The following is a 12,150-nucleotide window of genomic DNA, read 5'->3' on the forward strand; positions in this document are numbered from 1 at the left end:
AAATCGGTCCTGAATTTTCATTGGAAGGACTTAAGCTGAAGATGAAACTCCAATACTTTGGCCACCTGTGGCGAAGAACTGACTGATTGGAAAAGACCCTGATGCTGGGAAAGACTGAAGACAGGAGGAAAAGGGGACAACTGAGGATAAGATGGTTGGAAGGCATCACTGACTCGATGGACATGAGTTTCAACAAGCTCTGGTAGTTGGTGATGGACAGGGAAGCCTGGTGTGCTGCAGTCCGTGGCATCACAAAGAGTCAGGCATGACTGAGCGACTGAATTGAACTGAGAAGGGCTGGCCCCTCGGGCACACTGTCTTAGACAATAACACATCCAGAAAAAGAGCCAAAACAGCTTCTGATTTTTAATGTTACCAGCAAACTATAAGCCAAGGGCTTGCTGACAGCCACTCGGACCTCCTCCACCTGTTAGGAGTCATTTCCACCTACGGGAGAGACACCAGATTTGACTTCTCCCTGGATCCCCCTCCCCTCCATGAGCAGGACTGGCCCTGGGAATCGGAGATTCCATCCCTGACACAGAACATCACCTCACTAGAAAGCAAGTGTTCCTGTGGTTTCCACAGCAGACTGGGGAGCGGAGCATCACTTGACTCCATTTTTTTCTCTTTAGTTTATATATGTGGGGAAGGAAATGGCAACCTGCTCCAGCATTTTTTGCCTGGGAAATCGCATGGACAGAGGTGCCTGGTGGGCCACAGTCCATGGGGTTGCAAAGAGTCGGACACGACTGAGCGACTAAGCACAGCACAGCTTATATTTGAAGCCGCCTCCTGCTTCGTCAGCCAAAATATTTATATCATTTTTCTGTCGACTCAATACCATCCTCACCTTGGCCTCCCTCCTTTCCTTTTTAAGAAAAGAAAGGAGTTGTCGCCAACACGTTTCCCTGTTTGTGAAGCACTTTTGAGTCTGTTAACTCACGGGATGCTTGCAGGAAGCCTGTGAGGGGTATACGAGTGGACTGTTCTGCCATGTAACAGATCAACCAACAGGTGCATCAGGCACCCAGATGCCAGTGCCTTCTGGGCTGCAGCAGATCACACACAAGGCTGAAAGGGTGGAGGGTAGCACCTGACTCAAACAGGAGAACACGTACGCTGCAAAGGCCTGAAGTTCTGAATTTTTAAAATCTTAGGCTGGCAAGTTAAATAAAACAAGATAAGGGGCCAATTCACCTTGTAAGCACCCATCTATGACTCTGGGTTTATACAATTTACCCAACAGGGCATTGATGATCAGGAATTAGCTCTAGTTATAAAAATTAACACGTATAAAACAAAACAAAATAAACCCTACACAGGGCTTCAGAGTTTAAAAAACATTTTCAAATATGCTACCTCACATTATTCCTGTGAAGAATTGTGTCCATCTCAGTTCCCAGATGTAGAAATTAAGATTCCTAGGAACAGCTGGTGTGTAAACAGCAAACCCAGATGCTCATGTAGGAACCCCAGGGAGGGCCCTGCCCCCCCACCCTGGCCACGTCATCTGTACAATACGAGTGAGCAAGCGGGCACCACCACCCAACCCAGTGGCCCAGCCACATCTTCCCTTTGAAACCTGATCACGCGGGGATCAGACAGAGAAGCAGGTCATCCAGCCCTGCTTTGATGACAACCCCAAGGGGATCTAATTATAACAGGGAAGGGAGGAGTCAAGACCCTCTCACGCTTTCTCAAGACCAAATTAACTCTAATTCCTTTTGACAGAGTGTTTGTGCAAATAATAGGAAAAGCACTGGTTGAGGAGTTAAGAAATCTGAGGTTTGAAGTGGCTCCGCCTATCCACTGAGGTTCTGGGCAAGTAACTCCACCTCTCTTCCCAGGTGGGTGTGTGTCCGTGTGCGTGTCTACGTGTCCACGTGTGTGTGTGTGTGTGTGTGTGTGTGTGTAGAAATCTGAGGCTTGAAGTGGCTCCGCCTATCCACCGAGGTTCTGGGCAAGTGACTCCACCTCTCTTCCCAGGTGGGTGTGTGTCCGTGTCTACGTGTGTGTGTGTGTGTGTCTACGTGTGTGTGTGTCTACGTGTGTGTGTGTGTGTGTGTGTGTGTGTAGAAATCTGAGGCTTGAAGTGGCTCCGCCTATCCACAGAGGTTCTGGGCAAGTGGCTCCACCTCTCTTCCCAGGCGTGCATGCATGTATGCGTGCATGTGTGTGTGTGCCTAAATCAGAAATGACAAACTGGTTTCATGTGGTAGCTTCATCCAAGAAGGACTCTAAGGCCACTGGCCAGGCTCCATGGAAAAGACTGCCATGATTGATTAGCAACGTCTGCCACAGGCTTAAAAATAGGGAGTGGTGGCATGTATATTACTTACTTACCATCCCTGGATTAGATGCACAAATAACACGCTGCAAGTGAAAAGTACTCTGCGTTTTACAAACTTTTTTCTCACACCTCTCGCAGCTTTTCAGCAGAACCCTGCTACTGCCTTCATCATCATCACTGTTATCATCACCACTTTACAGATGCGGAAAACAAAGTGTAATGCTATACCTGGACAAAGCTCCCAATATGATTAAGGAGTAGAGCGGAGAGGGGAGCGGAGCCTTGCCCCCCAACTTCAATCTGTTTATTCTACCCTTGAAAATGTCCAGTTGGTGTTCTGCCAACTGGCGGGACAGTTCATCCACGTGGCCATACAGAAGGGACCACCTGTTTCCAAGGCTTCACCTTCCTCCCACTGGCTGCTTCAGCCTTTCAGAAAAGGAACCACAGCAAGACACAGAAGGAAAGTGAGGCTAATTCAGAGTTCCAGATGCTTCTCCTGAAAGCAAAGTTCCAGCCTCACTTACAGGTGGAGACACCAAACCCAGAGATAAGTGAGGTTAAAATAAAAGGGCAGAATTGGACGTCCCTAATTGTCACAGTTCACCCCACCAGGAACAGGACACTCTATATCCTCAATTCCAAGGTCCCTTAGACTGTCAGATACACCATCGATTTTATAATAGCTTTCTGAGACGAAAAAAAAAAAAAAGGGGAGGGGAGAAACAGTGCTGAAACAGAACACACACATCTACTATAAAACACACCCCAATTTCAGAAATAAGCAAATGTGGGAACCTGACCATGGAGGAAATACGGGAGTCTGTGCTCACTTACTGGGCTGGGCTATACAGTGTTACAATGACAGTGCTTTCTAAAACTTACAGGGAAAAACAACTAAGCAAACAAACAGAATATTCTCAGTTATCCTCCATAATTTTCCCTGAAGCTTTAGCATGTGCAAACGGGAATCTGACCAAAGGTGGGGTCTGGTTGAACATCAAATCACACATTAAGCTACTTCACGTTTAAGGGGCCCGTGTGTCTACAAACAATCCTCTGACATCCAATTCCAGGGCCTACGGCCAAGACCAGCTCTGGGAGTAAGGACGGGGAATTATCAAGTCCCCTCCACCCCAAGGCACTCCCCCTCTTCCACCTCCTTGGACATGCTGGGCCCCATTCTCCATACCTGCAAATCTGGATCTCTCCATCTATTTTAAGGAAATGGTTCATACAACAGGAGAGAAAAGGGGTGGGGAACTTTTAAAAATTCTCCACAACATGTGAAGTCAAAGGAGTATCAGTCCCATCCAGGAAGCCCTCTCTGATTTATTATTATTATTTATTTTTTATTATTATTCCCAGGGAGCCATGGGCTTTGGAGCCAGTTCTAAGAAATCTATTTATGGCTCCCTAACAAAATATGGATGTTGACCAAATGGCCAAACCCAAATTGCTCACCTATTCTTCATTAGACCCAAATCCAGATGATCTAAGCTTTTTCCAAAAAATAAGATTAAGTCATCAAACATTTATTGAGCTGCTGCTCTGTGCCAGACCCTAAAATGAATAACCCATGATCTCTGCCCTCAAGGAACTCGCAAGCTGGCTGGTGAGTCAGAAATGCGAACAACCAGCTCCCATCTGTGAGCCCAGATTACCTGGAAAATCCTGCAGGCTGCAGAGGTCCAGGGGACTCCAGAGAAGAGAACATGCAGGTGGGTCTCAAGGGGGTCTGGTTTCTCATGAGACAGAGAAAAATGAGGGAAAGGTCATGAGAGATAGAAGACCTGGTGTGAACAGAATCTCAAAGGTAGACAGTTTAGGGCTAGTAATCCAGTGGTTAAGAACTTGCCTTGCAATGCAAGGGACACCAGTTCGATCCCTGGTCCAGGAGGATCCTACGTGCAATGGAGCAACTAAGGCCATACACCAGAGTTACTGAGTCCATGTACCTAGAGCCCGTGCCCCACAGCAAGAGAAGCCACTTAAATGAGAAGCCCAGGCGCCACAATTAGGGAGCAGCCCCACTCACCCCAACTAGAGAAAACCCGAGTGCAGCAACGAAGACTCAGCACAGCCAAAAAATGAAATAAATCATCAAAAAAAGGTAGACAGTTCACCCTGAATTAAGATATCCCTTTAAACAGTGTGCCACAGGCTTTGAAACAAACCCAGAAATATCTGGAGGAGCCAGAGCATCCTTGGAATGAAAGCACTGACAACACTTTGGACAGGAAAGACATGTAAGGTCCAAGAGATGTCTCATCCTGGTCTGTTTCAAAATAAAACAACACACAAAAAATGCACATTTTCTGTTGTTACTTAATTCTACCTATTAAAGATAAGTCACCAACTCTGCAGAACAACCAAAACTGCTGTCACCAACATTCAACCTCCACAAACGGAGACCACTGGATCAAAAGATTACTAACACGTATTAACCACCTTCTAAGGAGTGGCTGGATTCAACACATGAATTCCTTCATTTAATCATAAAACAACCTTTCAAGGTCAAGATTATTTCACCCCTTCTTCCCAATGCAGAAGTTGTAGTTCCAAAACCAAAGGAGACTTTTCCAAAGTAACACAAGGCTAACCACGCAATGAGGTTGGACTTCAAACTCTGGTCTGGCTGACCTCACATCCACCTTTCCATTTCACCAATTGGGTGGCTGTTAGAAATTTTCTATGCTTCGTATTTAAGGCCTCTCTGGGGGGGTGGGGGGGAGGGCGGGGAATTTCCTGGTGGTTCCATGTTCAGTTCAGAAATGAATCGCACTGACTGACCATCTTTGCACCCAGATCTCCTCCCACCCCTTGGACCCCCAACCCTGGTCCTACGTACCTGCTGTCTTCTTCCATTTTCATCCTTTTTTCAAGCAATACTTTTTAAACCAACCTCCTAGGACAGACTCCTCCACTTGTTAACTTCAACAGCACACATACTGAGACACAATATCTTCTTGGAGTTTCTAGCCATCATCTGTCTCTTCCGGCTAAAGCATTCTGGCCTAACCTTGGCAGAAGACTGCTTTAGGGCAAATTCAAGGGAGGCATGGACCACTTTGGCCAGAAGAGGCTATACGGATGAAATGCGTAGAGTTCAGAAAGGAAGTCCCACCAACAAAACCAAGCGCTTTCAAAGATGTGTTATAACCTTCTGAGGCCACCCAGTAACAACGAAATGGAACGCTGGTCTGGTTCTATGCTGTCCAACACAGAAGCCACCAGCCACATGTGGCTACTAGCACGTGAAATGTGGCTAGTCAGAAAAGACTCAGTATCCCTCCAAGGAAAGAATGTAAAATAGCACATTAATAATTTTTATATTCATGAATACTGAAATGATAGCACTGTGGATATACTGTTACATAATCCATATTATTAAAATTAATTTCATCTGTTTCTTCTTGTTTTTTTTTAAAGTGTGGCTAGAAAATTTTAAATGACATATGTGGCTCACATTTGTGACTTGAATTTTATTGCGATTGGACAGCACTGGCCTGACACATTTAAAAGATGAGAAGATCAAGACAGCAATTCTGGAGTTTTTTAGGAAGTGCATACACACAAAAATACAGACATTCACTCAGAGTCTGACAGGCATTTAAATATAGCACAGACATGAACTTTCTTAACTCCAAAAAAAGTCCTCTGGCAATGTGAAGTAAGTGAGGAATAAAAGTAACTGGGGCTGCTCTCCCTCCAATCAAGACTGGGATTCCACACTACTTAAAAAGTCTCCTTCCCAGCCAGAGAACCTGGCCAAGATGCCACTTCACTCTGGAAGGACAAACTAATAGTACCTGCCCTTCCTGTCTCATCCAAGGCCAACAAGCTCGGGTGCATACCTGACTGCCACCTACTCGATCGAGACGTCTTCACAACTGGCCCTTCAGGTAAGCTCAACCAGAGAATTTAAAAAAAAAAAAAAAAAAGTGACCCAGGACACTTATCCTAAAGGGTTCATGTGAAAGTCTACTGGGGTAATAAGAAAATGAAGTATAAGCAGCAATATGCGGGATTCCTGGAGCACATCATCGTCGATCGTCTAGACCAGCAACTGTCAAATTCTTTTAACCATAACTCACAGTAGGACTTAATCGTGCACACACATCAGCATATGTAAATAAAACTAAAGTTTCGTTAAGACAACACTTACCTGGAATGCACAGCTATGCCCCTGCTGGCGTGTGTTCCCCTGTGCCCTACTCTGTTCTTTTCGTGTGTGTGCTGACTGTGATCCACTGAACTGATCTTACAACCCACTAATGGGTCATGACTCACGGCCTAGCCTGGGTATGGTGAGTAGAGGTACACTCCCCACCCTGTGATGGGCACTGCTACGTGACCCCTGCACCCCATCCTCCACAATGTCAGAGTCCGGCTGTGACCTCAGAATCCTTCTCAACACAGTGATGCAGGCAGCTACAGCACATCGCATGGAGTCAGAATCAGAGAAGAAAACGACTCATTAGTATCCCTGCTCTGTTCCAAAGCTCTCATACGACAAACACAAACACTGAGGGCTCAGAAGGAAAAAAAGTGGTTTGTCCAAGATCATACAGCACGACCGTAGGCAAACTAGGCCTCCTGTGTACCCACAAAGCCACTTCACCTTCCATCACCAGGGAGGAGACACAACTGACATGAAACATTACAAGAACACGGAAAACTTTCAAAATTTCACCATGATCATGAAAAGTCTGCTTATACATCCAATGAAGCATGCAAGGAAGTTCTTATCACCCTTCCAAGGAGACAACATGAGCCTTCTGAGGTCAGAGGAAGCAGTATGCCAACAGCTGAGTCAAAGATGGAGGGGGAGAATAGTATCTGACAATGCAGGAGTTTTTAAACTGTTTCTCAAACAAAACAAACCACTGGCTGTTTACTTCCTAGGACCAGGGAGAGGTCACACTCATACTGACCGGCCATCTTTGTTGCTTTCCTTCTGCAACAGCAAGAGCCCTTGTTCAAGCTCACCTCTATGCAGGGCTGAAAGTATAAGCAAACCCTTTTTCTTAGCTTGGTCTGAACTCAAGCAATAAAGCAAGCCCTTGAAATTTCAAACCTTATTAGAAAATTAAAAAAAAAAAAAAACCTCCTTAGGCAGAAAAGCAAAACATTAATAAGAGTCTCCTCTGTGAGGCTGAGCATAAATGATCTTTCACCAAAATAACTCAGTCCATCATCAAATTACCACCCCTCAAGTCCAATTTGCCAGATTTTTCGCCCAAGACGACAAGAGAGTTTGGTGAACAGACATGGCCTAATAAAAATCAGCTGATATATATCCATTTCTGGTCACACTTCCATCCACCATAGGAGGTGAGGAAGGCAAGGCCCAGGTCACTGTTTCAATCCTGAGAGACGCCAATAGAAACAAAAGAAAATTGACCCCGCCCCCAACAGTACCATCATGCACCTCTATTTCCTTTAAAACAAACATGATCAGAATAACCAATAAAAAAAAAAAAAAAAACAGCCTACAAAACAGAGATGATTTTCCATTTCTAGTCAGGGGTTCCCTTTAAACTGTTAAACAACAAAACAAAATTTCAAGAGAATGGAATGAAGGAATTTGAGTTGTGTGTCAGGAGATCCAAGGCACACAAAGGAACATGCTGCAATATTTTTATTCCTTGCACCAGAAATAACCTGTTATCAACAACTCTGAGTCCTTCTCAGATGCCCGGTAGGGGTGCCCACCCACCCCTCCCCAGTGCAGGACACAGTTCTCCTCCCATCACCTGCTAAACTGGCTCTCCTGTCTCGTGAGACCTCCTGAGCCCTTGGAAATTATAAATTCTTTGCCTGTCCTCAGCATCGGCCTAAATAATTCAATAGAAAAAAAATTAATTACGCTACTTTAAAAAAAAAAAAAAAGCTCATTCCAAATATGTCAGAATGTGGCCAGTCAGCCCTGAAGGATTTTGTTACTAAAAAAGTAAAAATCTCCCAAATGCAATGGCGGTGATGGGAAATGTCAAACCTCTGCACTGTCAAATATATTTCACAGAATTTGTATCCCCTTAGAAATCTGAATTTCCCCAAAACGGGGTTGGGAATTCATGGACCAGGGCCATCATTTCTTCCAAGACCAGCTGGTGGCTGGCCAAAGGGAATAGGATTTTCTGTCCTAGCCCAGTGTGACCCACCACCAGGTCCCATCCAAGAAACCACTCCACAAATGCTAACATATCCCCCACCTTTTGGACAGAAAAATTGGAACTTTCTTTTTTTGATGCAAAATCCCCAGCAAGTTCAGATAGTAATCTATCACAAATAACCCTTCAACTTTGGGTAGGTATCTTATCTTCCTTTGTTAAATTTCAATTTGGCCAATATTTGTCTTCCCAAAAGAAAAAAAAAATTTTTTTGGCTTCACCTTGACTTTTTTGAAGGCCAAAAACATCAAATAATATCTGCACATATGCCTTCATGATCCAAAGACAAGTATCTTTGGGTTTGGCTTTTGTTTATATTTTGATTTTTTTTCCCTTAAAAAAATTTAAAATTTGATGCTAGAATCAAGTTGAATTGGTGTTTTACTCCATTTTTTCAGCAAAGTAAGTATTCCACTACAGAAGATGGATAAAAATCAGAATTTTCATCTGTTCTCTGTCCTTCCCTTTTTATCTTTCCTTCCTAAGTCAGTAAAATTTGTGCTTTTGAAAAAAAATTAGACCCCCCCCCCACTAAATGATCAAGCTTAATGGATTTTTTCCCCCTTTGAAAGTAATCAAATTTGTGAAAAATACCAAATATTACTAAACTATCAACCCCACAGCACAATCAAAGAGGCCTGAAACCAAACTGGATATATTTTTTTTAATAATAAAATTTTCAAAGTGAAAGATTGAGCAAGCACACAGAAAAGAAAATTTTCTTCTTACCAAGGATTCTTCAACCCTTGTCTTTACCAACTGATTCAGTTGCATGTCATAAAAAATGAGCTTCTGTGAATCCACTGTTAGTTTTTTCATAATAATGTTAATTATGCATATCTTATTTTAATGGCGGTCTCTCCTACAAATCTGTGGACTACTCAATTTGTATAATGTAATGAATTTACATTTTTTTCCCACTGAATACTGCTCAGAAAAGGTTGCTGACATTTTCTGTATAAAACAACAACAAAAAAAGAAATGCCTAGAGCTTTCAGCAAACAAAATCAGAAAACAGTCTTAATTATTCCATCAAACCAAAAAAAATAATAATAACACACAACCCAACAAATGCAGGGAAAAAATGGATTTCACTCTAACTTTTCCAGTTTCTGCTTTTCCTTAGAATCTTGGGATTTAAACACAGTAAAATGTAAATGAAAAATTAAAAAAATAAGACCTACAATTTTTGGGTGTGTCCAAAGCCAACATTTTAGGCTCTATTTCTCTTTTAAATCCTTCCTTCTTGGAAATAGAAAAACTTTAAATATTGCCAAATGGCAAAATTAGTCTTTTTTGCCCACTGAGCTAAACAAGTTCCAAATTACAATGAAGTACAATTTCTAATTGCTTCAATAAAGCCAATTCTCCCAGTTTCTCCCAAACTCAACAATTTCCCTCCTTTCCTCATTCCAAATAGTTTTTTCTCAAACTAAAATGAGCTGGGCAGCCAAATCGACTTTGGTTTTAGAAAGCTTTTTGCCTTCTCCCCTTCAAAACCTGAATTCATTCAAATTCTAGCTTAATTTTCATTTACATATTATCTGGATTTGGCTTCAGAAATAAAAATTGTCTCTATGTTCCTGGAAAGATCAAAGTGAAAATTGTCACCCTCGAAAAGAAAAAAAAAAGAATCTCTGTCCTCTCCGCTGCCTTATAGAGGAAACTTTTGAAAAAATAAGAAATAAAAATATTTCTTTTCAATTTTAATTTCTTTTTTATTTACAAAATAGTATCCTCTAGGTGGCGTCGTTTTAATGGGAAAAAACTACCGTTTGAAGAAAAATTAGAAAAAAAATTGAGAAAAGGAAATATGGCCTAAAAAAAAAAAAAAGATTGTTGCAAAGATAGGAAGCCAGGGGGGAAAGACCTCCCGAGGGGTCATCGGGGACCCCAAGCGCACAGAGGGTCAGGGGGAAATTGTAAATTTAGAGGGGAGGGGGGAGATCTGGACGGGGTTGCATTTTTGCAAAATGTGAATTGTCCAAACTGAAATGGCTGCTCTGTTCTCTCGCCGCTTTGTTTTCTGGGCTCCGGTCCGAGCCCGGGGCTGGAGGGGGCGCCGGGTGGGGGCCCGAAAAGACCCCCGCGTCACCCCCACCCTCCGCACACCCCGCTGCGCCAGGGGGGGTTCACCAGACCCCGACTCTCCCGTTTGCGCCCACAAAAAAGCCCGCAAATGTGCCCAGGCACTTTGCATTTTGCAAATCTTGCAATGAAGTGGCGCAGCGCCCCGGGCCCCGGCCCCCCGGGGTCCCCCGCGCGGTGCATGCCCCCGGCCCCCCGTCGTACCTGCGGAGCCGCCGCGCCGCCCGGCTGGTTCATGGGTCCGTGCGGGAGGAGGCGGCCCCGGCGCGTCCTGCTCCTCCCGGGCCGGGCTGCTGGTGCGCGCACAATGCCACCGCCGCCGCCGCCGCCGCCGCCGCCGCCGCTCCCTCCTCCGCCCGCCCCGCTCAGGCCGGGGGGGCGGGGGCGCTGGGGGCGCGCGGGGGGGGGCGCCCGGCCCTCGCCCCCACCCCCGGCCCGCACCGGCCGCCGCCGCCGCCGCCGCCGCCGCCGCCGAGCCGCCCCTCTCGGGGCTGCGGCCGCCCCCCGCCGCCCTGCCCGCCCCCGGGCCGGCCTCGCCGTGCGGCCCGCGAGCTCCGGGCCTCGGCCTCGGCCTCCGCGCCACCGGCCTCCGCGCCGCACACAAAGCCGGCCGGCCCCCGGGCGCGCGGCTCCCGCCCGCCCGCCTGCCCCCGGGCCGAGGCGCACCCGCCCCCCAAACTTTCCCGCGCCGCGCCCCGCGCGCCCCGCGCGCCCCGCGCCCCCCGCGCCCGCCCCTCAGAGTCTTCCTGCCCTGCCCCCGCTCCCCAGCCCCTCCGAGAGGTCATTTTCACGTTGGAAAAAAAGTTTGGGGAGCCTTCTCTGAGCGGAACACAAGGGGTTAATGGGAACTCTTTGGCTCCCCCCTACCCCCCAAAAAAAATCAGATTGATTTTTTAAATAAAGTTTGAAGAGCTGGCCTTATGGAAGAATCAGAAGACTCAATGGGGATATTATCATTGCCCCTGCCACCCTTCCAAAAAAATCTAATGTAACTGAAGAATAAAAGTTTGAAGAACTAGCCCTATGTCAGACAAGAGGGGTTAAGGGGACTCTTTCTGGCCCCCCCAGTCAGATTGATTTTAGAAATAAATATCTGAGCTGCTTTTATGTGAAATTCAAGATAAAGAGAATGTTTCTCTCTATCCCTGTCAATTTTTTAAAGAATATATTTATTTTAAAAATTAAAGTTTGAAGAACTGGTCCCATGCTGGACAAGAAGGGTGAAAAGTTAGACACCCCTACCCACCCATCCACATGCCCCAATCAAATTGATTTTAAAAAGAAAAATTTGTGAAACTCTGGGTGAAGTAAATGGTGAACAAGGATATTTCTATTCAACACCCTAAAAAATCAGATGATTTTTAAATTTGAGGAACAGGCATCCTTGTAACTTGGTAAGGTTTAAAGGGAATTCCCCCCTTCCTCCTCACCCTCCAAAAATACCAGATTTTTTTTTAAAATTTATGTGTGAAGGACTTGCCCCATATAGAGACAGAAGGGATTAATGGGTCCATCCTGCATCTCCCACAATTGATTGTTTTTTAGAATAAAAATTTGAAAAACTTAGAGTCTCTGAGATGAAAGAAATCTTTG

The 12,150-nt window shown here is 45.2% G+C and overlaps 1 protein-coding gene across 40 annotated transcripts in view; it reads right to left on the reverse strand.

Moving 5' to 3' along the window:
• Window positions 1-11,057, reverse strand: part of ZNF618 (zinc finger protein 618) — a 203,978-nt gene extending 192,921 nt beyond the window's left edge. For 11 of the 40 annotated variants that reach the window (XM_069575346.1, XM_069575344.1, XM_069575324.1 and 8 more), the window contains exon 1: window positions 10,762-11,057. In XM_069575346.1, the coding sequence (XP_069431447.1) occupies window positions 10,762-10,794 (33 nt within the window). In that variant the 5' untranslated portion in view covers window positions 10,795-11,057. The remainder of the gene's footprint in view (window positions 1-10,761) is intronic. The other 29 variants (XM_069575349.1, XM_069575343.1, XM_069575335.1 and 26 more) reach the window with 10 other exon arrangements.
• Between the last annotated feature and the right edge of the window lie 1,093 nt (window positions 11,058-12,150).

This window comes from Ovis canadensis, chromosome 2 (assembly GCF_042477335.2).
Source record: "Ovis canadensis isolate MfBH-ARS-UI-01 breed Bighorn chromosome 2, ARS-UI_OviCan_v2, whole genome shotgun sequence".
Lineage (NCBI taxonomy): Eukaryota > Metazoa > Chordata > Mammalia > Artiodactyla > Bovidae > Ovis > Ovis canadensis.